General features: G+C 52.5%; 10 protein-coding genes across 10 annotated transcripts; 5 read left to right on the top strand and 5 right to left on the bottom strand.

The window, feature by feature from the left end:
- Nucleotides 1-375: 375 nt before the first annotated feature.
- On the bottom strand, nt 376-3,486 carry A1O1_06647 (uncharacterized protein; the record flags this gene model as incomplete). The annotated part of the gene is made up of 1 exon (XM_007727525.1): nt 376-3,486. One exon carries the CDS (start codon nt 3,484-3,486, stop codon nt 376-378), a length of 3,111 nt encoding a protein of 1,036 aa, XP_007725715.1.
- A 524-nt stretch (nt 3,487-4,010) lies between these two features.
- Nucleotides 4,011-5,780, bottom strand: A1O1_06646 (uncharacterized protein; the record flags this gene model as incomplete). Its single annotated transcript, XM_007727524.1, has 1 exon — nt 4,011-5,780. One exon carries the CDS (start codon nt 5,778-5,780, stop codon nt 4,011-4,013), a length of 1,770 nt encoding a protein of 589 aa, XP_007725714.1.
- A 349-nt stretch (nt 5,781-6,129) lies between these two features.
- On the top strand, nt 6,130-7,950 carry A1O1_06645 (uncharacterized protein; the record flags this gene model as incomplete). Its single annotated transcript, XM_007727523.1, has 2 exons — nt 6,130-7,164; nt 7,222-7,950. The coding sequence occupies 2 exons, from the start codon at nt 6,130-6,132 to the stop codon at nt 7,948-7,950; spliced, it is 1,764 nt and encodes a 587-aa protein (XP_007725713.1).
- A 473-nt stretch (nt 7,951-8,423) lies between these two features.
- On the bottom strand, nt 8,424-9,227 carry A1O1_06644 (uncharacterized protein; the record flags this gene model as incomplete). Its single annotated transcript, XM_007727522.1, has 1 exon — nt 8,424-9,227. One exon carries the CDS (start codon nt 9,225-9,227, stop codon nt 8,424-8,426), a length of 804 nt encoding a protein of 267 aa, XP_007725712.1.
- A 1,942-nt stretch (nt 9,228-11,169) lies between these two features.
- Nucleotides 11,170-13,107, bottom strand: A1O1_06643 (uncharacterized protein; the record flags this gene model as incomplete). The annotated part of the gene is made up of 1 exon (XM_007727521.1): nt 11,170-13,107. The coding sequence occupies one exon, from the start codon at nt 13,105-13,107 to the stop codon at nt 11,170-11,172; it is 1,938 nt and encodes a 645-aa protein (XP_007725711.1).
- Nucleotides 13,108-13,851: 744 nt separating this feature from the next.
- On the top strand, nt 13,852-15,860 carry A1O1_06642 (uncharacterized protein; the record flags this gene model as incomplete). The annotated part of the gene is made up of 2 exons (XM_007727520.1): nt 13,852-14,086; nt 14,224-15,860. 2 exons carry the CDS (start codon nt 13,852-13,854, stop codon nt 15,858-15,860), a joined length of 1,872 nt encoding a protein of 623 aa, XP_007725710.1.
- Nucleotides 15,861-16,621: 761 nt separating this feature from the next.
- A1O1_06641 (uncharacterized protein) lies at nt 16,622-18,082 on the top strand (the record flags this gene model as incomplete). The annotated part of the gene is made up of 2 exons (XM_007727519.1): nt 16,622-17,064; nt 17,113-18,082. The coding sequence occupies 2 exons, from the start codon at nt 16,622-16,624 to the stop codon at nt 18,080-18,082; spliced, it is 1,413 nt and encodes a 470-aa protein (XP_007725709.1).
- Nucleotides 18,083-18,632: 550 nt separating this feature from the next.
- Nucleotides 18,633-19,934, bottom strand: A1O1_06640 (uncharacterized protein; the record flags this gene model as incomplete). The annotated part of the gene is made up of 1 exon (XM_007727518.1): nt 18,633-19,934. The coding sequence occupies one exon, from the start codon at nt 19,932-19,934 to the stop codon at nt 18,633-18,635; it is 1,302 nt and encodes a 433-aa protein (XP_007725708.1).
- Nucleotides 19,935-21,088: 1,154 nt separating this feature from the next.
- A1O1_06639 (60S ribosomal protein L43) lies at nt 21,089-21,487 on the top strand (the record flags this gene model as incomplete). Its single annotated transcript, XM_007727517.1, has 3 exons — nt 21,089-21,107; nt 21,166-21,361; nt 21,424-21,487. The coding sequence occupies 3 exons, from the start codon at nt 21,089-21,091 to the stop codon at nt 21,485-21,487; spliced, it is 279 nt and encodes a 92-aa protein (XP_007725707.1).
- Nucleotides 21,488-22,391: 904 nt separating this feature from the next.
- On the top strand, nt 22,392-24,404 carry A1O1_06638 (uncharacterized protein; the record flags this gene model as incomplete). The annotated part of the gene is made up of 2 exons (XM_007727516.1): nt 22,392-22,701; nt 22,756-24,404. The coding sequence occupies 2 exons, from the start codon at nt 22,392-22,394 to the stop codon at nt 24,402-24,404; spliced, it is 1,959 nt and encodes a 652-aa protein (XP_007725706.1).
- Between the last annotated feature and the right edge of the window lie 819 nt (nt 24,405-25,223).

The following is a 25,223-nucleotide window of genomic DNA, read 5'->3' as shown; positions in this document are numbered from 1 at the left end:
TGAAAACCACTTCAAAGAACAATGTTGCAGACGAATTGTCCTAGGGTTGCGAAACACACCACTGTGGAACGGGATTAACAGAGTTGGGGGTATAAAACTTTTCTGGACGATAGTATCTCGTGCGAAAGCCCACATATCTACTAGTATGGGCTTGAGGCCCGACTGATTTGAGACCAAGGCGAAGAACTGCGGCTAGGGGGCAAGGTCCTGTGAGATCCCTCGCGAGTTACCATGTTATCGGGTATCTGGAGGCAATTCTGGCCGATGTGAGGAACCGATCAAAGGACATGACCATGGATTGCCCTTTTCAGTACAGGTGAGGGTTCTGGTGGTATCAGCTACAACAGGTGGTCAAACAGCTTGGGATTCATTCCATCAAGCCACATCATCCAGCTCGACCATGCTCAACTCCTCCGCCAGCCCCATCCTCAACACTTTGACCACATCCCGCCCGCTGACAACGTTGTCCTTGAACATCTCTCGCCAATCCCATCCCCGAACAACCTGGTCTTTCAGATCTGGAACCAGCACTCCACTGCTCCCCGCGCTCTTGCTTCCAGCGCCAGTGCTGGTAATACCACTCCTCGCCAGCATCTCCGAGCCCATCATACTGAAGCTGAAATTGGAATTGGTGCCCGACGACATACTCTTCTTCAGCATCGCATGCGGACTGGGCGGCTGGGAGCCATGATAGTTTCGCAGCGCTGCCTGCAGGCATTCTTCCGTGGCATCATACACGCGCGTAGAGACGGTGGAGAGATCCTCAATGGCCGCGAGAAGCGCATAGATCTGCTGGGAGGTGAAGCATTGTTTGCCAGAAGTGCTGCTGCTCGCAAGAAGGGCAGTGGCTTCCCCAAACAATGTCAGCAGTCCGTCGACTTGAATTGCAGACTGGCGCTCTGGATCGTACAAACCTCCGTAGATGCTGTCCGCGGCGCTACTGATGGCAGCCACCAGAGCCTTGGCTGCAGCACGCCGGCGCGCAAGGGGGCGTAGGTTCGATGAACTGCCTTGGCCATTTGAGAGGGATCGTTCATCTCGCAGAGTGTAGAATCGTCGTAAACAGGCGTAGCCGACAAGGTAGAACTGTAACATCTCCGCAGCTTCTGGGTCGACTTCGGCGATGTCGGATAACGCTGTTCTGGGATTCTGCACCAGACTCTGCAGCCCATCGTCCATCTCTTCCTCTGGTGGGTACGCCCTGGACTGCACCAGCGAATAACTGACAAGCAGATCAATAAGTTGACGGATTTTGTGTGATGCATGGCTCCGAGCGTAACATAGCAGGGCTGTTCCATATTCAGTCGTGTTGTTGACGAGATAGTCACCGAACCGATCCGACACGTTACGTGCCTCGTCCTGAAGACCAAGGTCTGAACACAAATTCGTGAGCTTCTCGGCGCGATCTTGAGATACAACTTCCAGTCGTTCGAGAAAGCCGGTGACAGCAGTGTGCATTACCTGACGATTGTCTAGCCTGGTAACGACAGAAATGGAGACTTCCCAGCCTTCGACGGCGGATCCATCAGGCAGTTGCAAAACAGGCTTTTCGAAAAGTCGCTCTGCGTATCCCGTGAGGATGTCGTCCTTAGTAACACCATGTTTAGGAGCACCGTAGCTTAGCACCATGAGGTCGTCGTCATTCAGTCCAGCGGGTCGAACATCATTATCACCTTCAATCCACTCTGCCTTTGTCCCGATCTCGACAATAGACGCCGCTATACATTGAGACAGAGCTCGCAGTACGATCAATGCACTCTGAGTACTGCTTTGCAATATGGCTCCAAGACCCACTTCAACCGGTGACATGGCGTTGATCTGGAATGAATTGGTGTCGTTGGGATCCGTTACGCTGAGGAAGGAGTCTCGCAGCCGAGCAAGATAGGGGTTGATATCTTCGACGTCTTGAGCCATGTTGTTAGCACGACTCACATCGAAGCTCCACTGGGCGACCGGAGCATCCACAGATCCATCCCACCATATGGTCAATGACGTGGCAGCTTCAAGCCAATCCTGTGACTGAGCGGCAATTTCTTCAGCACTGCCCAGGAGGATGCTGTAGAGGATTTTGAGGTTCTGAAAGATTGTCCAGGGAATAGCTGATGATGTACTCTGACCAAGTTTTCCCAGGAGGCTCATGCCATGCTTACGGAGGCCAAAGTTCTCGGCCTCGAAAGATGCCGCGTCTTCGTCAGTTTGAGAAGCTGCCAGATCAGTCAAACTGTCTAGTTCTGCTTCAACCTGGGTGCGGAAGAGGTCCCAATCAGGTCCTACCACGTTCCAGTCCCCGGACTGGACGACCGGACAGGAATTGAGAAGAACGCGAGCTCTGTATATAACACTCTGGACCGACTGAAGTTGTGCGCCCTTGTATCCAGGCTCGGGCATTCCGTCGTCCACCGCAGAGGCAGCATATCTGAAATCAGCCTCGGCGAAAAGGTGCATAACCAAGTCAAACTTTCCTCGCAGCATCAAGCTCTGCACTGCGTCCCAGAAAAGGTCATGCGATGTGCAGTTTGGTCGAGTAGAGACTACTGTTCGATATAGCGGCTCGTAGGAGACGTGGTAGGTATCCAGCCAGTCGAGCAGGATCTGCGGGGTGGGAAGAACGGCGTTATCTGACGAAAGAGGTGGGTGATGAAGAGCTAAGAGCAAGGAGGCAAGGTAGTTGGCTTTGGCAAAGGGCGCTGCTGAAGGCCGAGGGCCTATGTCGCTGCTGTCAAGCGAAGGCCGGTCGTCTTCAATGAACCGTTGCCACTCCTGAAGGAGGAGATACACATGTTCAGTGATTTCCCGTAAAATCCTGTTGTTGTCTTTGAGATATTGGGTTTGCTCGTCCAATTGGCGAAGGATTTGTTCCGTCCTGAGGATGACCTCGTCAGGTTCGGTCAAGGGCGCAGACTGCGATCTCGCCGCTAACTCACGTGCCAGGTTTGGGATGAGCGAGTCGTTCCCTTTATTTGGCAGGCCGGAGAGCCGCGAGTTGCGCAGAGATCTACGTGGATTGGACGTTCTTGAATCCCGTTGGCTGAACTTGAGGAGCGAAGCAGCAGACTGCCGATTGACGGAACGGACGCCTTGGGCGAGATACAGGTTTGTGTCATCCTGGTAGTCCTCCTCTTCCATGTCTTGATCCGCATAGTCATCTCCACCACGAGTAGTATAATCGGAGGCTAGTGACGTGTTGAAAGAGGTGTGGTACGCCCTCGCGGCTGTCTTTGCAGGACTGCCATTTTTGGTCCGAGGGAGTGCAGAATTGTAGTTGGTCGGGCGGGCCGGTGGTGATGATCTGGAGGCTTTGGATAGTTGCAGCTTACTGACACCGGAGCCAAATGTCGAGCTGCCGAAGATCTGGGACGGTGGAGGTGCGATAGGAGTAGTGCTTGCAAGGTGAGTGTCGTTGGAAGAGAATAGATGCGTCCGTGGAGGAGGTTTGCCTGGCGTCGAGTTGATACTCGACGAGTAGTCGGCAGAGAATTTGTTCATCGTGGTGGAAGGCACAATTTATGATCGCATGTCAAAGGTTGGATGTTAGGGATGGTAGAGGACACGGACTGCTTTTGAGGGTATGGACTGACGCGCAGGAAGAGTCGAAATGGAATTGTACGCCAAGATGAACGATTCACTTTGCGCGTTTGATGTCGAGAACACGCGCTGAAGTTGGAGGTCGCAACAGTATTGAAGTTGTGTACAGAGAGTAATGTGGTGTTGTTTGTCCGGTCAAGACTTGTAGTGTCCTGGACCAATGGGAGCCGTAGAATCCTGCTTAGTCACCAACATGGCATTCCCACAATTCCTCTTTTCTGGAGGCGTCTACGTCTACGTCTACAGAGTATCTTATTGATGTCGCCAGACACAACAGCTACCATTTTTGACAAATAACATCTGTGCTTTGAGTACTGAACATCTCATATCGGGTCATTGAACGGCATAACGAGTGGTTTCCAACAGGTGGAACCGACCTTCCGAGCATTGCCAACATCATGCAGAATTCTAGTCTGAGATGAGGACTATTCAATACCTATCAAGGCAGCAAGTTCTTCCGGACTTAGCGTACTCCTCCTCCTCGAACCCTTCTTCGTTCTTTGCGAACCCACTTGCTTCCGTTTCCTCAGTTGTTGTGGTGATAGATTTCGTGCTTCATTTGCCTCGGCCTCGACGGCGGCCAGCTTTTCTGCTACGGTCAACGAGGGCGCGCCCGCCCTCTGAGTCTGTCCTTGGTCATTCCCATCTTGCGGCGAGTTGGACTTGCTGTAAGACTGTGGCGGTATTTGGAAGTCTGCCTCTAATGGCAAAATATCGTTCTCTGTTTCGAGATGGTAGACCGATGTGCCTTTTCCGGCCTGAAGAGAATGCTTCGTAAAACTCTTGTTGTCCTTGTTCCGCTTGGGTGACGCACCAACATTGTTTTCGATCGCCTGTAGAGGTCGGATTGGTTTACCAATGTTCAAGCCTACTCGTCGAGGGCTGGAGCCAAACCGATTCGCTGTAGGTTCGGGTGGGATATCAAAATCTGACTCATGGTGATCCTCTACATTGGAATGAGGTTGCTGGGGCGTATGCCGTATTGCATCGGTATCTGCCCCTTGAAACCCGGCGTCTCCCATATTGCTGTCCTCGTACAGGATGGATGGCAGTTCTTCCTCGGCTCCAAAAATAGGTCGACCATTCGGAAGCATCGCGATGCTTTTGCCGAAAGCCAGCCCTGAAAACTCGTGAGATGGTAAGCCCTCACCCATGTCTCCCGTACGCGTTCGCCAGCTATCCATCATTGTCACTGCTTCTCTCCACTTGGACGCCATTTTTTCCCAGCCAGCCCGTAATTTCAAGATTTCCTCGTCGCGTTCATGCACTTCCTCAATCGGGACAAAAGACGGGTCTTTGAGAATAGACCGGCAATGCTCCAGAATTGTACGCATCTGATCAGCTAGCTCCACGCTTGATGTTAGTTTCTCTGTCGGCCGACTCGCTTCACGTCCGAACTTGCGAGATTGGCCATGTATGATTGACACGTCACCCATCTCGCCGTGATCTTGGTCATCAGCTGCTGCGGAGAGACCTGTAAGATCTGAAAGTATCTCCATAGTGTCCGCGATAATTTGTCGCAGCGATACATTCTCTGTGCTGGTCTCATTTAGCACCACTGCAAGGAAATCATTCGTCTCCTTCTCCAAGCTCCACTCGGTGCTGTTGATGTCGTGTCCCGTTCGCTTCTCCCGTTCCCTGGTCTCCGGCTCCCAATTTATCGCATTGATCTTCATCCCGGTCGATTCCTTCTTTCCCCGTTGTAATGCCGTCAGGTGCGCTTTCAACTTATCGAGCTCGGCATCCCGTTTCCGCACATCGCTCAGGCATCTCGCTCGCACCTGATCCAGTGTCGATTTTATTCTCAACATCTGCTCCTTGAGTTCCTTTGCATGTACTTCTGCCTTCCGCACCGCCGCCTTCAAGGCGCGCTCTTGAGATTCCGCGGAAGCTGCGATTCGCGCCAGCTCCACGTTCTTGTCCTGCAATCTCTGGAGATCAAGCACCCTCTGTGCTTCGTCGGCGCGAGTGGCTCGAATGTTGATTGCAAGTGTTTCCCTTTGTTCGGCATCTCGGTCACGTCGGAGAACTAGGTCATGGACAAGGTTGATGATTCGGGACATGGTCGCATCCGTCCCTCCGCCATTGGAGTCGGGTCTTGCAAAATCGATCGGCTTCCCAGTTGCAAGAAGGCCACGGGCGAGGAGAAGGTTGTTCAGGTAGTGAGACGCTCTGTCAAGACTCTGAGACTCCATTCTGGCGGCTGGGGCGATGGTGTCTTCGCACAGCGCAGCGCAACGCAGTGATGTTGCTACCAGGTAAGGTACGTATCAGATCAGAGAGCAGATCACGACTGCGTCGTTCCTCTCAGTGAAATCCAAAACAGGTTAGATATAAACATGCCGCTTTGCCAAGGCCGACGTTGAACCGACGCGACACTGCAGACCACGCGAACCGAGTCGAAGTCACCGCTTCCACTTCAGCTAGTATGTAGGTACGTACATATACTACTAGGTACTACTCGCATGCCAGGTACCCTCCGAGCAACATCGATTGCTCTGTCCAGCCCTGCCTCGATGGGGTCTAGGTCGACTATCGCGAAAGATGGCTCCAGGAGCTCGGCCTGTTGCGACTGACTCGGTTTCAGAACTGATCAAAAAGTGCCAGAAGGCCGCGAGTTCCAAGCAGTACAATGTCGCCCTGGACATTGCCAACACAGCCGTGCAGGCCTTCGAACGCGACCGAAGCGTGTCTCTCCAGACTCGAGTGACTCTTCTAGACCTTCGAACTGCTCTGCATATCCGCATTGAAGCGTATGACCAGGCATCGAAGGATGCGAAAATGATGATTCGCCTGGACCGCGCCGATGGTCGGGGCTATATCCGATGTGGGCAGATTGAACGTCGCAAAGGCAATAGAACTATGGCCGTCACCTTCTATGAACATGGAATAAAGCATGTTGCCGCCTCGGATCAATATTCTCAGCTGATTGCGAAGGAGTTGGCCGCAGTCAAGGACGAATTGAGGGTCATGACTCTCCTCTCCAAGGCCAAGGACCCCATGACAACTCTGCCTCTGGAGGTAGTTGAAATCATCCTGTCCAATGTTCCATACAAGCAGCATGTCCAAATGTTGCGAGTCTGCAAAGCATGGAACCGGCTGCTCTGCTCTATGAGTCCATTGACAGACACGCTTGCTTTTCCAGACGCGAAAAGGCCTGTTACGCCCAAGATGCTCCACACGGCCCTTAAACGACTGAGAGAACCAAGAAGAATCTCCTCTCGCCATGTGACTGCGGCATCGTCAGAGATCCTTGCCAGGCACCTGCAATTTTGGCACCGCCTTCCAGAACTACAGCACCTCGAGATTGATGACAAGTGGATTCCAATCTCAGACCTTCCGTTGTCAAGATATGGATTGAGGAGCATCATATTTGGCGCTGAGACGGCCATATCCTTCGACCTTGTCCCTGCTATATTGAAAGATTGTCCTAATCTGGAAATCGCACAATTCAAACATGTGACGGGTTCTCGGCGTGGAGAAACTTACCTCGACCGGAAGTCTCTCCAGTTGCAATCTGAAAATCTTCAAGTATTGAATATTGACGTTCACGCACCGATGGTTGTAGAGTTTGAGCATGTAAGTGGAAAATGCGGAAGAACGATTGACATTTCTGTTCACTGACTCACTTGTCAGACTATGCTGTTCTCGGGCCTACCAAGTTTGAAGTCACTCTCTTGCATGGGTCTGTCCTGCTTTGAGGGTTCAGTGGCGACGAAAACAGTCGATCTTCGCCACATGAAGCAACTGGAGAAGCTAGAACTGGAACGCTGTACAATGCCACTTATTATGCTTCCTCCATCCCTCCGGAAGCTGCGATTCACTGAAATCATTTTCGAGGAAGACTCCCTTCAAAGCAGCCGACTCGCTCTTCCGCGACGGCCTAGACCGGAGTACACCCAGCTGGAGAATTTGGAGAGCCTCGTCGTCTATGATTGCCCGGTGTACCCTATGTTTATTCAGTATCCTGCCAAGACGACGGCGCCTGGCAGGTTAGAGGAGTTCATCATCAGCACCAGTGAGGATGCAGTCCCTATCTACAGGGTACTGTTCCATACTGGCTGGTCCAGGGGCTTCAAGCGCGTTCACGTCAAAGGCGGGTGTGTCGAAGATATTGACCACGAGATGTTCCTCGAACATTGCCCTGCACTCGAAGAATTGTGCCTTGACAGCGCCAAAATCACAGGGGTATTCATCACCGGTCTCCTTCGGGCGAATCCGCCGAAGTTGCGCAAGATAACCTTGAAGAATTGCGAGCAGGTCTCGTCCGACGTAGTCCCGTGGGCTAAACCTCGGGGTGTGGAGGTCAGACTCATTCGCGGTGGCCAAGAGTTGCGTGGGCGACGAGTGCGTTACTGGGACTGACATACATACGTATAGAGGACGCTCGAGGCCTTTGATCGCAAGAGCCGAGTTCCACCGGTTCAGAAAGAATGACCTACTATCTTGCCAAACGTGATAACGCTAATGTACTTGTTCACGAATCGAATATGACACCAAAATAGGCAACGGGCAGGCAGCAGGCGTCGACACAGGGAAGGACGGTGCAAACTCTGGAAATATTGGCTGGGCAGATGAACATGGAGTCTGATATCGACAGGTGCAACTCAGAACGAGGCTGTCATTCATAATCTCGAAATACTCATTGCTAGACGCCAGTATATCAACCGCTTGCTAAGGGGGTATGCCTTGCTACCTCAAAACTCCTCGTCATGTCCTTTTCTCCCAGGATGGACTCATCTTGTCCTTCGAATGAATGCAAGGTTTTCGGCCTTGATTAGACTTCCGCAGATATGTCTCTGCCCAACTCCGATCGACTGTAAGACTCTCTCAGTCAATCATAAAACATCCAAGTCCTCAAACTCGGCGACCAAGGCATCCACCTCCTCCCAACTATTACTAGGCTCAAAATTCATCGGTCGGCTTGCATAACAGCCGACCCAGACGTTTCCCTTGTCCTCCCTCCCGCAAAAGAATCCCATAATCTCCCGCATTTTCTTCCAACCCGATCCTACATCTTCCGGACTTCGCCGTCCGGGGTCGAGACCGGGTGACTGGTGGCAATCAGATGGCTGCGGGCCGAGGTTGGGTATTTGGTACCAGATCCACAGAGACTCGTCGACTCGTTCGAACTTCACGCGAAGCGATTGCGACGTCAGCGAAAACGGGTCGAATGTGGTCAATGGTGAGGGCATTCGGGCTGACGATGACCAGTCGGCACCGCAGCTGGAAATGGCCACCACAGATGCGGCGTGGAGTTCTCCTCCCGTGAATTCAAGACCGGCTTTGGCCCACCTCCCTCTGGCCAGCGTTTCCATTCTGGGTCTGAGGTAGCGAGGGCTTCTCCGGATGCTGGGAGATCGCGACACCGACGCTTCTGGTAGTGAGCCGGCGAAGATGACTAGACCAGCCTGGTCAAATTCCATGGCAAAATCGGCCGAGACGGTGACTTCTGCAAGGATAAACGACTGCTGTAAGCGCTTCAACACCATAGGCGCAGTGGTATCATCTGTTGCGGAGGGTTTGCGCCAAATATTGGTATTGGGCAGTGCTTGTAAAGAGAAATATTCATGGATATCTTCGGGTTGCTCAAAATCGGAGTCGACATTGACGGCGGTGAAGCCACTGCAGGCAAGATCCATATCTGAAGGTGACAGCGGTAAAGCTCCAACGAGAGCTGGAAATCGAAAAAATAACTGGGAGACTCTTTGCCGTTGTACTGGCACCACGTGCCGTGCAGTGGTGAAAGGGGTAAGGCGAGGCTGGGAGTCAAAAATGGTGGAGACCGAACTGTGGCCTAGCTGTCTCGTAGATCTGTGGGTGAACCAGCCGGCCCACTACTATGGGTGGCAGGGCAGAGGATCTTGAAAGCAGGAAGAACAAGAACTGAAGACTTGAACCAAGGTGGCTGATATATGAGTTGTGCAGGGAAAGGACGCTTTCAACGGCTGTCAATCAGGTTGACCGGGAAGCGGAGTTCAGATGAGACAAGACACTGACACTGACAGCAGCACCTGCGGGTAAGGTTCAAGGAGACTGTCATGTTTTAAGCCAAAGTGACGAGGCGCAAAATGTGGTCAAGTCGCAGCAGCGTCCAAGCTCTTCATCAAAGACATGCGTGCCCAGGTAATTTTCAAAAAGGAAGGGCAGCATCGCAGCCTTTGTATGGATGTGGCCAGAGTGACAATGGTGGAAAAGCCTCCAATTCATGAAACTTGGTCCACTGCACCAGCATCAGGGGAAATGCTCAGGCGAGCTAAATGTAGCCACGAGGAGCCGAAGAAGGGACCATACCGAAGGTGAGTTGGATTAGTTGTGCGCCGGTAGGTTGCCACGGCCGGCGGAATGGCTAGGCTGGCCAATGGTGCCCTTGATCACACATTATCGTGATATCAGCAGAACCGGGGCCTTGGGAGCGAACGGACCCCGGGGCGGGCTGCAGATACTCGGTAGGACACAGCTTGAAGTGAAGGGGGCAGAGCGTGGGAGGCAAGGCCTGCTGGAATCAGATGTACGTCCTGTCCTCATGACCGTGGATTCTTCTCTTGTCTTGGGAGGGAGCGGCCGTCAGCATCTCTTTGGGCTCCTGATACGTGTGTGTGATGGGACCGCAGGCTTGGGGAGACTTTGAGTAACCATGAGGAGGTGGCAGACTCGCAGATTCGCAGGCCAGCACGCTGCAGTGAGCATGCTGCACAGAGGGTTCGCGTGCTGTTACACCGGCCGACGGGGGATCCAGGAGAGGAGTTGACGGGGCAAGATGACAACACACGGAGCAACAAGAGAACATTGCGTGTCTCCCATGGTTCGTTCGGCTGTCAAGGTGTTTGAAGGGTGAATGAAGAGCTGGATGACGGTTGATAGGAGGCGGAAGAAGTCAAGTCACGATCAAACGTCGCTCCCGCTGCCACTTGTCAGTTTGTTTGTCGGGTTATTTTCCTGGCGAGTCCTTACAATCATCCTCTTCAAGTTCCGCAGCCACCACCACCACGACTACGACCACCACCACCAACACCACTACCAGCCATCATCACCACCGCCGTTGTGATACTTCTCTGCACGCTCTTCTTTCGCGGTGCCGCACTACGCCGGCCACTGGTCCTGCCTGTCGCCACTCGCCGTGTTCCTTCTCGTGCCTCGGCCACTCAGGCAAACCCCAGCTGCTCTGCTCCGTTGTTGACGTGTCTCAGATTATTCTACGTACTCCAGTCTGTGCTTGCACCACTACGTACTATCGTTGCGGAAGTTGGATCGCATCGGACTCGCCCACCCTCGGCTGAGCAGCGAGAACCCGCCTCCGCCGTGCCCGATCAATTGCTGGACGCGTCGGAGAGAAATCATAGATCTAGCCTCGAACAAATCAGTTCAACACATGAATGAAGGCCCAAGGCTGAAGAGCCCAGTCAGGGTATCCTCGTCCAACGCAGAGGCGCCATTCAGGCTATGATCCGGAAGCCTGAGGGCGACATTCTGGTCTATGCTAATGTTCTGAACATTCTCTATCACTTTCGAGGCAGTCTCAACTGGCCTGAACTACACACCCATGGCTGGCCTTGCCTTGGTTTAAGATGAAAGCTGACGGAATCACTTCTTGCCCTTGCCCTTCTTCTTCTTGTTTCCAGGACCCGAACCCGCAGCGACGGGAGCCGGTGCAGATTTAGACTCAACGTTCAAATCCTCGTTGACCGCTCCACCCTGTGTTCTGTCATCGCCACCTCGTCTGCCCTTCTTCTTGCCCTTGGGCGCTCGGTAATAACTCCTATCTTTGAGTGGAAGCCATCGCTCCGGGTCCGGCTTCTTGTCTTTGTCGTAATCCTTTGGGAGCCTCGACTTGCGGATTCGCTTGTGGGCGGCACTGCCAGCGTCAGGAGCAGCCCGCTTCTTCGTCTGCACTGATTGCGCTATTGCGAGGGCATTTGACGACTGTGGTATGCCTGCAGACTCTAGCCCGTCCACGTCAACAGTACGTGTGAGTTCGGACGTGGGTGTCAGCTTTTCGACATACGTTGCGACTGGGGAGCCGCTGTTGAGGGCATGAGATGCAACATATCCTGCTATGGTGGCTTTGTCGTTGGGTAGCTGTTCGAGCAGCTTGCTGAATATGTCCGCTGCAGATTTGACATCGTCCTCGTTTTGGGACTTCAACAGTGAGATACCCGCCGCCGCCAGTAGGCTCGTGGGCGGATTCGGCCGTGTCCTCCAAAATGCCGCGACTTTCGCGAGCTCTGTCTTGATAAGTGCCTTCTGACCACGCTTCTTGTATAGCGCAATCAGGAGACTGACAAGGACAGGATTGAATCTGATGTCTTGCTCGGACTCAAGCATGGACTCTTCCAAACGTTTGAAAAAGGATTCGACCAGTTCAACCGCGGACGTGATATTACCGCCCAGGACATACAATTGGACCAGGCTGAGAACCAACCCGACGTCATTTGGTCTTTTCTCAAGCTCCGGCAATATACTGCGGATGGCTGTCTTCCCCGATGCGTTCCTTGCATGTGCTGCCGCATTGAAAAAGGAGGCGAGGAGGATGTCTGGAGATATGGGGGACGCCGAAGTGCTCTGGATGATCTTCAAGGTAGATGATATGATACCCTGGAACTTGAAGGCTTGCAGGTCAAGGGTGAATTTGTCCGAGTCTAAAGGCACACTTTGATATGAGAACAGCTTATCCTCTGGAGGGATCGTGGTGGTCGAATGGAATGTTTTGTGAGCGACAAAGGGGTTTAAGAGCGAGGCTGCCAATAGCTTGTTGACCTCAGTGATTTTTCGGGTTGAGAGGTCGGAAGTCTCTTCGAGCTTGATCTCGGCCGCAAGTCCTTCGGCTTCGGCCGTCTTCCCAAGACAAAGGAGAACGTACAGCTGCTGTGCCCGTATCGGTACAAGCTCGTCGGCTTTCTGTTGATCAGTCAGATCTTCAGACTGCTTACAGAGTTCTTCTGCTCGCTTCAGCAGAAATTCGGCCTGCGCATATTCTCCTTTTGCGATGCTACCGCATGCCACGTTGTATGCTGTTTCGAATGTTGCCAGATCCTCGCGTTCGGTCCTGCGCGTTCTTCTCGGGTCTACAACACCAAGCCATTCAGCCTGGGCGTTGATGGCAATTTGGTTGACACGCAAATCGTAGTCCTCAGACTCGGGGTTCCCACTCCTCAGCTGCTTATACAGCTCCGCTGTTCGTGACGGGTCCTCAAGTCGATATCTGGACTGCGCTTCAAGATGTTGTGCCCCTCTTCCCTTCAAGCTGGAAGCGATCTCCAAGGCGTCCCCTAGCCTGCCTGTCTTGTACAAGGCGTATGCATATTCCAGCTCCGCCCTCTTCTTTAATGAATCTCCCGCTTCTTCAACGAATTTGACAGCTTCATCGTATCGGTCAAGTTTGAGAAGAGCGACCACCTTGACATGTTGGGCTTCAATATCGGATTTTGACGACTTGAGAGTCTTGTTGCTGACTTCTAGTATCTGTTCGTGATCGTCGAGAGTTGTCTTCTTCAAGATCGCTGAAAGGGAGGATGTGGCCATGCCGCAGGACCGAATTCTTCAAGGCAGGACAGCGTGCCGATTTACTGTTTCATTCTCCGAACCGGTACGAGAATAACAGCAGGTGTTGCTGAGGGGGCGTGTTGTATTTCTGTATCGCGACCCTCTATTGTTGTCTGCGACGTAGGTCTGGAAGTGATCGAGGGAGATGAAATGTCGCAAAAGGTGGAAATGGCATGGGCAGAGGACAGTCTAACAGTCGGGCAACGATTTCCCCCACAATAAAATTATCAAAATGATACGTGTTTCAAGTTCTCCAACCGACATGAACCAGGGGCCCAAGATGTTGAACTGTGAATACTCAATAATGCTAGTGCCTACGAATCAACTCGGTATCTAAAGTGTCCAAGGCCTCACTATCCATGGTACACATCGAGCCTGGTTCGAGTGAAGCAGCGAGGTGCTCTCTAGAAGAGTGTTAGAACAAACCCATCACTTGTGAATATCCATGCAGTGTCATCAGTTGGCTTTTGGAGTCATGATTTCTGTCAATACGTGAATCAAACTGTTTGTTTTTGCCTCACCTTCGCCGCTACTTCCAGTGTTCCAAATTCAACTCTGCTATAAACGGACCACATCTCTTCCTGCAGACCAGATCATCGCTGTTTGATGAGCAGTTTCCTTCGTCGATTGTTTGCCCTGCCCAGCAAACTTGTATGCCTTCCTTCAAGCTTTACCTCAGCGCGGCCTGCTCCTGCGCCGAGCCAGTCCAGCTCTGTCGGCGCCATGGAGGTCACGAATGTGAACTTCTCTGAACATGCTATCAATATCATACAACAGATCGCCGGCAGTCGCTTTATTGCTTTCGATCTCGAATTCTCGGGCGTGGCGGGAAGGCGACCTGGTGGAGGCTCCGGGAAACTGTCTTTGCAAGAATATTACCAAGAACTGAGATCCGCGGCTCAGATATATCAGATCCTGCAAGTTGGCTTGACGGTTGTGAGCGAGGACACTGACCAAGGTACGATTTCGCATGGTGTTTCTACTTCATCAGCAGCCATGAACTGCCGCTGGGTTTGACTTTGTCCTTTGGTCTTACTGACTCCTGTGACCCCGACGATGCCATATTCTGATAAGAGGGCTGACTTTGTGTTCAAGGAGAATATGTCGCGCGACCATATAACTTCGATCTCAGTCCATTGCCGGCGACGAAGGAGCAAGTCTTTCGGCGTGTATGGTCATACAATAGTGGCGCCATCTCGTTTCTAATCAGAAATGGCTTCAACATTGACCGCCCAATCACGCAAGGGGTTCATTATCTGTCACGGCAGGAGGAACAACAAGTGCGCCAGAAGTTAACCGAGGACGATCAAGCCAGGTCGAAAATCCCGGATATGATTTTGAAAGAAGACGATTCAGCCCTAGTAGAGCACATCAGACAATCCATCAGCTATTGGCAGGCCGCGCCCAAGGAAAAGCAGGACTCATTCATCAACATCCCTGCGGAACGGCCTCCAGAGCCTGTACCACTGATGCTGAATCGATACCAAGTCCGACTGACCCACCAGATTGTGCGAAATGAGTATCCCAAGCTAAAGACACAGGGCATGGGCCATTTTGTCCAGGTCACAAATCCCACGGCTGAGAAACAAGCAAACGATAAGGAAATGATGGAACAACTGCGCGACCGTGAAGTCCTGGACGCCATAGGATTCCGGTGGATCGTCGAAGCGATCGTGGGTGGCGATATCCTAAAGATGCCACACTTCTTTGTGAAGGAGGCTTTTCCGGAGCGAAAGACACCTGATGATATCCAAGCATTCCTGGAGAACCTCCAGTCAAAACTTCGGAGCCAAAAGCGGGCTGTCATCGGCCACAACTGCTTCACGGACATGGTAAACTTTTACCGATGTTTCATCGGCAATCTACCAGACAGAGTGGAGGACTTCAGCGCAGAGATCCAAGCCCTCTTTCCTATCATCATGGACACGAAATACATTGCTGGGCTTGGAAACAAGCGATGGGCAGATACCTCCTTAAGAGCTGTCGAAAGTGACCTCTTCGCTGTCGATGTACCTCGGATGGTTTTGCCCCCGGACTTTGATCGCTATTTGAACTCTTCCACGTACCACGAGGCTGGCTTTGACAGCTACGTTACAGCAAAGATTGGTCTCAAGATACCCGGGAAACTGAAACGAGAAGGCAAAGACATCAAAGCATTAGTGGAAGCTTCCGCTCCTGCCCCAGCCGAAAAGCCCGCGCCTCCACCTGAGAAGACTCAGCACGAGACTGCAACCGTAGGCGTAGCGGAAGGGCAAGATCAGAAGCCTGGCTTAACAAAAGCGATAGTGGAAGCGATCAAAGCACCTGTGACAGCCGTGAAGACTATCTTGACGGGCGCCGAAAGCAGCAGTATTGAAGCGGCGAAGGCTTCCGGAGCTGAAAATCGTCTCCAAACTGCCGACCAGCGCGTACAGACTCCAGCTGGCACGATCGACGCATCCAGTGGAGGCCAAAAGATGGTTCAGTTGCCAAGACTGGGGTTGAAGAAGCTGAAGTCGATATCACAGCAGTCTAACATCTTCGACGTGCTTCAGGACGATTCGTCTGAGGGCGAGGCCGAGGACGAGGTCAAGAAGGAGATCGAGGAGCGACAACGGATTGCTCAGATGGTGAAGGATGGCCGGTTGTTACCTCGATGGGAGGAGGATGCGGAGTTTTGGACACTGATAAGCAACAAACTACAAGCCAATGCTTGTCAAGAGGGTATCTTGGATTTATCACGTCGCAGATGACTGGAAATGGCAGAACCTCCTGGACTTATTCATGCTGGAGCATGGTATTGAACCATACTACGGGATATGCGGGCCGTTTGAGGCTGTTGGACCTCCCTGCCGCCGCTTTAAAAGTAACAGTTATTGCCGAGGTTGAAGCGAGCAAGGGTCACTGCACCGAAGGACTGCAAGAGAGACACACTAGCTAGACAGGCATCAATTCACCATTTTACAGGCACCTAGACCTAGTTGGGCGACGCACGTGCTATTTACGGCTCTTAACCAATACGATCACGAGTATACCTTCCTAGGGTGGGGTAGATACTTATCGCAGTACGAGACTCTTTAAGGTGACTTCGATTATTTACAGCCGAGAGAGCTTCGATAGATACAACTTTTACGACTAGCTACGTAACTATTCTCGCTACGAATTTAGGCTAGGGGGCTCTATAGGTCGATAGACGCTTAGGGCCGTAGCTAATCGCTACGGGAAAAGGTCGATTTAGGTGTAAAAGAATGAAAAACGTGAAAATATGACGCTTAGTTGCCGCTTTAACTGCCTGTAAATCGGTGAAATGGTGCCTGTTTACCTAGTCTGTCTCACTGCAAGACGGTGTACGTAGCGCACTGCGCAGCACTGCAGTTGAGCTCCTCAAACCCCAGACTTTCTCTTTACATCATCCTGCGGACACCAACACCTACCTCGTCGGATATCTTTCGTTCTCTTTCTACTTCTATGCTATGTTATTGTTTCTGTTGATGATATCCCCATTGCCGGCAAAATGTCAATAGATTCCGAGTCTCCTTCTAGTACACAACTTCTCTCCTCGTCACACTCCTCGCTGAACGGCAAGAATTCGTCCTCCGAGATTCCTAGAATCTACAAACATGCATCGCAGTTGTTTCTCACTCGGAGGTTGGTGGAAGCCTATGAAGCACTGAAACCAGTTGTCACACCTTCCGGGGAAACCGGCTCGAATGATAGCGCCGCGCGGGCGCCAGTCGCAACGGCGACCACAAGCCAGCGAATAAAGATATGGAGCCTATATGTCACGCTTCTGAATTCCATAATCGACCTTGGATGGGAAGAGGGCAAGGAGCAATATGGGGGAGAATATAACGATATCGTTCACAGAGTCCAGAGTGGAGACATCTGGGAGCAGGTGGTGAGAGATGGATACCAGGGCCGCGAAGGCTCTGTCGATGCCGAGGTGGTTTATAATCTGTGAGTATTTCTGTATGCGCTCCATTTACAGTGCGCTGATATTGTAAGGTCGAACTTGCTTCTTGGACAAGCCCCGAACCAGAAAATCAATCAAGCGAGGTTGGAAAGCTACCTGTCATCTTCTTCGCATCCAGAACTTGACTTGTCGACTCACCTCCATAACGGCTCGGCAAACGACCGACGGCCAGGCTTGGATGGCACTAATACTCCGAAAGATCTGACCTCTCGCATCAAGGTCATCGAACTCTTCACCCTGCACGTCCTCCCGCGGAATGGGGAATGGGACTATGCGAGAAGCTTCCTCACCAACAGCGACATCCTAGACGACGAGCGGAAAGAGGCATTCCTACAGACCTTGCAAGAGCTTCAGGACGTCTCGGAAAAAGAAAAGCTTGGACAGGCTGAAATAGATGTTTTCGAGGACACCGAGGAAGGAATGCCAACCTTTACAGCCTCAGGCACCGGACAAGGCGACGAAGCGGAGTCCCAGACACAGTCCAAACCTGCATTCCGGCACCAGAGGACCAGCAGCGAGGTAGACTATGGCATCGAAAAGGAGCATCCTAATGGCGCACATCTGGCACCGCAGAAACCCAACACCACAGTCTCCGACGCCAAACCCCCAAGCAATCCTCTGACCAATCTTCCCCCGCAACCAATGTCTTCAACTGCAGCCTCACACACTTCTCCACTGCCATCTTCCAAGGCACGGAATCAACTCTCTCCCCCAGCTCAAACCCCACGTCGGCCTACTCGGAAACCGAAAGCAGCGAACCAAAACACCCTCCTGGCGCAAGCTCGACAATTATTCCTGGCCCTGTCTAACCTCGGCCGAAACATGGCTGGCGCGATTTCCAAGAACCCCACGAAGTTGCTAAGGTTTCTCCTGTTCGTCCTTGCGTTTCTGATGGCGTTCAGTCAGAGACAACTTCGTGAGAAGACGAAGAGGATGGTCGATACGAGCTGGCAGAAAATCCGAGGCACAGTGGGGATGGGTGTCAAGGTCAGCTATATTTGAGGGGATATGCAGATCCCATTTAGCCAGTTCTCAATTCCATATGAAGAGATTGAGTGGCGCCGGCGTTTACTTCTCAGAGTACGCCAGCGGTGAAATGCTATGGCACCCTGTTCTTCGACACGCCGTGTGCTATGGACGGTGCATTTGCAAATAGTAGGCCGTGTGTAATATTACTCTTCATCCCATCATCCCAATCATTCAGGGCTGCTGACGAAGGATGCATCGTACATAGGGCGGAGCCATCTGCGAGTTCCATGTAAGGCCATTATACCAGTATTAATGGTTGGGAGTTCATTGTCTTCTCACTTCTCACATGCTTCATTGGAAAGTCTTCAGAAACGAGCCACCATGCTAAAGAAAGCCCGCTCCCGGATCAAGTCATCGGCTTCTATGTCAAGACCATCATCAGTCCGCTCTTCTCCTCGTCCTTATCCCGCGGACATCAAAATATTAAAATGCTTGTCGCAGGCATGAGATCACGCCATTCTTCTCCAGTGTCAAAATAATGGACACCGTTTTGGAGACAGTCCTGGACAGAGTTATCGCATGCCTACTTGCTGCCCACATCCCCAATTTGCTGCACTCCAATATTCACGTTGGCTTTCTCGAGTCTCTCGACATAAACGTCGCCGAGGCAGGAGGGGGTCAGAAATCCGACTCCATGGGCATTCTTGACATGCTCTTCCTCGGTCAACAAGACCATCGCGGCCTCGCTCAGGAGAATGGCGGTCAAGTGGTAGAGGCCGCCTTCGAAGCGGAAAGTTGCGAGTGCCTTACGCTGAGTTTTGGCAAGTTGTTCTGCGACGGCCACCGCCCGCAATTCGAACGCGTCGCTTTTTGTCGATTCCTTGGTTGGACCGGCGCCAGGCTTGTATGTGGCGAGCAGTTTCAGAATGGCGCGGGTTGGTGGGAAAACAAGCAACAATGTCAAAATGCTGACCGCCACGTGAATCAAGAAGCCAACTACAGGGCTGCTGACGGCCATGTACTCCTCGTAGGTGAAATTGAATCCGTAAAAGTAGGGGGTCAGGCCTGCTGAGCGGTGGACGGTGGCTTGATTGGGTTGGGCAGTAATCGAGGTGGTCATATTTCCCAGGCGAGGATATGACCAGACACCGGTGAGCTTTTGAAGGACCGTCCGGCGATATGTGGTTGGTTCGGGATTGCGAGGATAGATAGTCTCCTTGGTGTAGGGTTGAAGTTGGGATGGCGAGAGAATAAACGGATCGTTGCATTTCTTGACCTCACTCAGGGGATAGTGATCCAAGAGACCGAGCCCCGTGGCAAGGGTGCCTCCGCTGGGGCCAGAAGACTTGAGCTCATGCACCGTAGCAATCACGTCCATGACGCCGCAATCCCACACCTTACGGACCAGGCGTGTGGCGACATAGGCAATTAGATCGGAGGGGGCGGACTCGACACCGACTGAAGGGATGAGGATGGCGCCGCTTTGCTTCGCCGTCTTCTCATACTTGACAATGATCTCCCTCACCCAGGGAGTCTCGCCAGTGACATCGAGATAGTGGGTTCCCGCCTGAGCGCAAGCTTCCACCACGGGAGTTGAATAGAGATGGTAGGGCCCAACCGTATTGAGCAACACTTTCGTCTTTTTGACCACGGGACCCAACTCGGACGCAGTGAGGTTAGCCACGGTGATGATATCGGGGCTGGTGCGGGTCGAGTTGAGAGTCTTCAGGTCATTGACCAGCGACTGTAATTTCGATTGATTCCGTCCAGCAACGGCCCATTTGATGTTGGTCGGAAGGCTGGTGGTGATGTACTCGGCAGTCAGCTTGCCTGTGTAGCCGGTCGCGCCCAGGAGGAGGATGTCGTATTCGCGTTGGGCCGCCATTGTGCGAATGAGGAGCTGCTGCTGCTATTGCAGTGGCCGAGAAGGTTGGGTGGATCAAGAAGGAAGAGGAAGGAGAGAAGAGGTCGACACGAGACCGGAGGAAGAACAAGGAAGTAGGGAAAGACGTCTAGTTATCGAGATATCGAAAGAGACGCGCTGAGATGTCAGCAATACTGTGAAATGGGGAGACGTGTACACTACGATCCGCTTTTGAGGACGCGAGCTAAAGTAGTAGAGGAGGAGGAGAGGAGGTTCAAGTTGCACGAGGTCCAAAGTGAGACCCACGCGATACTAAGGTAGTGCTGCGGCAGTGGCAGTCCTACTAAGGTACGTACATTTCTTCCACTCTGCTGCGCTGAGGATTATGGCTCCGATGCCATTTGCCCGCCATAGTACAAGAAGAAGATTAACTGCTCAATTGAATGGCCGGCCGAGAGCCAAAAGTGGCTTTTTCGTAGCTAGGGGCCGGAAATGGCGACTGTGCAATGGGATGTGAAATGCTCCTAAGGCGGCCTTGGGGGCGGGCCAACGCCTAGGGGGCGCCTAAGGGGCTGGTTCACGGGGGTTAGGAGGCTGTCGAGGGTATTTTTGGCAACCAGACAAGCAGACAAGCTCCCGAGGTCGTCAATAGTCCGGCGCCCAATAATAATGATTCCAGCCGTTTACAGACTCCAGGCTCTCCAGGGTTAACAGATTGCTTACTGTGCACTGAATTCCGCAGACGCCCAGCCCAGAAAGTTCTCATTGAAGTTGTTAGTCGTGGCATGATCTGTGGCTTGATTAGATTTGACAGTGAAACACACGAGGAGCGTAGCCCAGCCACGGTGGGCACGACCAAGGAATTCATTTACAAAGTAGCAAACTGAGGTTCAGGAGCCTAGTGGTAGATGATGCCAGCGTTCAAGTTCAAGTTCAAGTTGTGCATGCCAACCAGCCATGCTTACTCAGCGGGACTTCGAGCTCGACAACTTGCCACGTGACACCAACCTTTCCGATCACTTGTTAATCACGTGTTGTGTTGCCAAGCCGGTAGCGTCTTGTGCCCACAACTGCACTTTTCACAAATCTACTCTCGACTCGACGGCTGTGCATATCGTTGCCGACGACGTTCAATCCTTACATCCCTCATCAATTCTTCGGTCTCTCTCGCCAAAATGACGAAGCGCACGAAGAGTGAGTCTCGGCGCCCCGTTGCAACATGACATACTGGACATTCATTGACAATTCGCAGAGGTCGGCGTGACCGGTAAATATGGCACACGATATGGTGCTTCCCTCCGAAAGCAAGTCAAGAAGATGGAAATCACTCAGCACGCACGATACGTCTGCACCTTCTGCGGCAAGAACACTGTCAAGAGACACTCGGTCGGAATCTGGACCTGCAAAGGTTGCAAGAAGACAATTGCCGGAGGAGCATACACGGTTTCGTAAGTCAAGAGATTGCGCACACTGTTGATGCCGCTCAATATCTGACAATCTCGTCACACAGCACCCCAGCTGCTGCTGCCACGAGATCGACCATTCGAAGACTGAGGGAAATTGCGGAGGTGTAAAGCACGTTTAGCATGGGTCTGGAGTTATCCACGAAATCGAAAGGACTTGATGATTGTCAACATACCACGATAGGATCTCCCGGGCGTCGGTCGTCCCAGGAGCAGAGCCTCAGCTTCCGCGTCGCCGAAAGCAAACCCTGCATGATGACCGATACGAGTCGATAGACCTCAATCGCATGACCCGAATCAAAGATCTCACATTCTTCTTTTACCTGTTCAAATTTTGACTCTTGAGATACTTTCCCATGGGCAAACAACTCAGGCTGAACTGACAACCCGAACTATGGAAGTGCCTGAATTATCCTAAAAAGCGACCATCGATCGAGCTCAGCGAAGGCCACCACGTCTCCTGCTCTAATCAGACACATCGTGGGCGTGATGACCGGAGCTGTGTGGGTAGGTACTTTCTTCGAGAGAGCCAATCCCTCTCCAAGATCGCTGATCCGACTACCTGGGTCTTCGAATCCAAGTCGCCGGGTACATCGTCATCGGGACAGAAGTTCGTCACCTCGTAGTTTCTTTTCAAGCCGCAGTCCAGGTCTCCAAGAACATTGTAGACAAGGTTGGGTTCCATCTGTCCATTCCTGTTGACCTGATTACTGTCAAGCGTTTTATAGGCACGAACAGGCTCCTGCTGGAACCTGTCAAGGCCATGTTTCATCCAATTGCAACTGGCCTGGCCAGGTCATGCCGCCTCAGCCAGGTCACGTCCACTCGAATCGTGTGGCGCACCATCTTCTCACTCGGCCCAGTTGCCTGATCGAGGGGACCACTTAAAACGCAACTCGGCTTGCCTCCACCTGCCTTCCTTCTCTCTTTCACATCGACACCGGTCCTCCACCACAGTCCTCATGCGTTTGTCACCGTCGAGCCTGCGCTCAAAGTTGCTCGACAACATCTCTGTATGTCAGACACATGCATCGTCTGCCTGGGAGACTTGAGCAACGGTGCCGGTGATATACCAGCTTCTCCGACCGTTGCCAAGTCTCCGTCACCGAGTGATATCGGCGGCGTTTCGAAGACATCCTACCACTTACATGGCGACAACGCCACGCAGCCGGGCGAAAAGAGCAGTGAAGAACTAATTGCGCACCTGCGACCTTGCGGGCATTACCTTCACAATGAATGTCTTATGCCATGGGTGGAGAGGGCCAACAGCTGTCCCATCTGTCGCGCCAGCTTCCACCTCGTTGAACTTATGCATACAACTAATGGTAAATCTTGATCCCTTGTCCTTCAGTATGTACGTGAGAACTAATGGTGGTCAGGCGACGTTATATCATCATACCCTGTCGAAGAGCGTACACAGGTCCCCGAGTTAGATCCTTCCATGTTCCTCGAGATTCCGGAGGAAGACGACGACGAGCAGCCATGTCAGGCTTGCGGAGAAGACGACAATGAAGATGTACTGATGTACTGTGATGGCTGCCAAAAGCTGTGGCACACATATTGCGTGAACCTGCAGGAGGTACCCTATGGCCACTGGTTTTGTGACAACTGCAGAGCACAGCGTGAGGTGGACCCTCGGCTCCAGGGCAATGCTCGCTCTGGCCGTTTGTCCCGTCGGCGTACTCGAGGCCAACAGCGGCGGCAGCGTGGACACGACATGAGTTGGAATCAGGTGTGGCAATCAGTCTGGTCACGGATTAACCTCGATCTTGATTTCCCTTATGAAGATGACGACTCGTCCGCCACATATTTGAGACGTCACCGTCAGCGCAACCAGGCTAATCGACAAGCTCATGACGCATGGATGCGCCGTATGCAGGTCGCGGAACTTCACGGAGCCGGGAATCGGTTTAGGGAGACTGAACCTACTGCTCCCCGGAGTCCAGGCAGAGGTTTCACACCCAGGACTCGACGCACGCGACCTTCGCCCGCCCCTGCGGTCGAGAATGCGGATGAAATCATGGCGTGGCACGCTTTCGAGCAAGCACGTGCTACTTCAAACGAATCTGGCTCGTCACACAAGAGGAAAAAACAATCCGGGACGTCGTCCCCAGCTGAGCCCGAGCATGAAGCTGCGCTAGTGATCAAGCGGAGGAGATCAAATGTTCCCGTCCGCTCTGTCTCCGAAAATGGCACGTCGATTGCTACCAGTTCCATAGCCCGTCAGTCACGTCAGTCGTCCCGCTTGGGTAGCCCTATGCCTAGCCGCCAGACTGCTCTCGAGTCCGGGGCCCCAAGCTTCTTACAGTCGTTATTGCAAGAAGTAGAAGAGTCTGGGTCTAGTACGCACAGCATGCACCTCCATCGACCTTCACCTCGCCCTGCGGGTAGTCCACCAGCCGAACACTTTTCACCACAGCCGTCTTCGCCAGCTTTATCTCCCCTACCCTCCAATCATTCTTCGCCACGAGCTATGTCGGCAACGCCGCCCCCTCTGGCTGCTCTGAGACCCGGTTCGCCTACAGGCTTGACGTCAAGTATTCAGCCTGTTTTTCCTTCCACCGAGTACTCCCCACTGCGGCCCAATTCTCCAGATTCTGGAGGTTCGAACTCCGGAGACGCGCCTGCTACGCGTCCTAATGCAGAGAATGCTGCAAGGTCAGGTACTGCTGCACCCATGCGCCTGATGCATCCTAGACCACGAAGCCGCATTCCCCAGATCCTGGAAAACCCGTCAAGTCCAGTCACTCAACCACGGTCGACGGATGCCTCACCAACTCGAGCAAATATGTCCTTGAACGCAAAGGCTGACGTGCAGAGGCTTGTGGCGACTGCCTTGAAACCGCACTACCATGATCAAACCATTACGAAGGACGAATACACGATTATCAACCGCGAAATCTCCCGGATGCTCTACGACAGAATCGGAGATTTTGAGGCGCTTGACCGCGATGGCAAGGCGAAGTGGGAGAAGGTGGCAGGTGATGAGGTCAACAAGGCTGTTCATGCGCTCAAGGCCCATGACTGAGCGGCACCTGACGTTTTCCCCAAGATTGATTGTCATTGAAGCACTTTTGGTGCCAGATTTACGACCTGTTCACGACGTTTACGACTGGGGCTGGTTAATTTTCAAGGCATGGGGCATCGGCATGGCACCGAGGGCTAGGAGTTTCATTCCCACCGCATGTAGTCATGTGAATCGCGGTGTGGTCTTTGTGCTTTTTCTGTTCCGGCTTGAGCGATGGCGAAGGAGGCTCCTGAGCGGGTAGTGCCAGGATTGATTTGCCGTGCGTGGCATTTGGCGGAGGCAATGATTGTATCCAATATAAGACGACGAGACAGCGGATGGCTCTCTTTCCCTTTTCGTCTTCTTGGACAGAGGCTGGCAGTGGCTCCAGCTGACGTTGGATATGATGACTAGAAGCTTAGCCAATACAGGTGCATGAGACTGTAGCTGTTTGCTAAGCACACGCGGCGCAACTTATGGGCATTGCCACGAATCTCAACCTGTACATGATTAAATATGGAGTGGTCTCCCATTCCGGCTGAATATTCTGATGATGATCTTGACTACTATGCACTCACTGGAAAGAATTGAACATCGTTGGACGGACAACTCGGGTGTCACAAAAATCATTGCACAATTCCAAGTCATTGCTGAGGGTAGAAAGATACAGGTCCGCTTGATGTTTCTGGCATCACATCCCCGAAATGTACGCAATACAAAAGGTTCCTCGACACATACTCTGTTCTCTAAGCTTCTTTCGGGTCATTTCTGAGGCATTTCCAGCACACTCTTTCTCCTTGTTTCCAACCCTAGAATATGTCCACTGAGTTCAAAGCAAAA

The sequence above is a fragment of the Capronia coronata genome (genome assembly GCF_000585585.1).
Source record: "Capronia coronata CBS 617.96 chromosome Unknown acBCG-supercont1.5, whole genome shotgun sequence".
NCBI classification, from domain to species: Eukaryota; Fungi; Ascomycota; class Eurotiomycetes; order Chaetothyriales; family Herpotrichiellaceae; genus Capronia; species Capronia coronata.
Note: the sequence above shows the minus strand (reverse complement) of the source record. Positions and strands in the feature narration are given on the sequence as shown.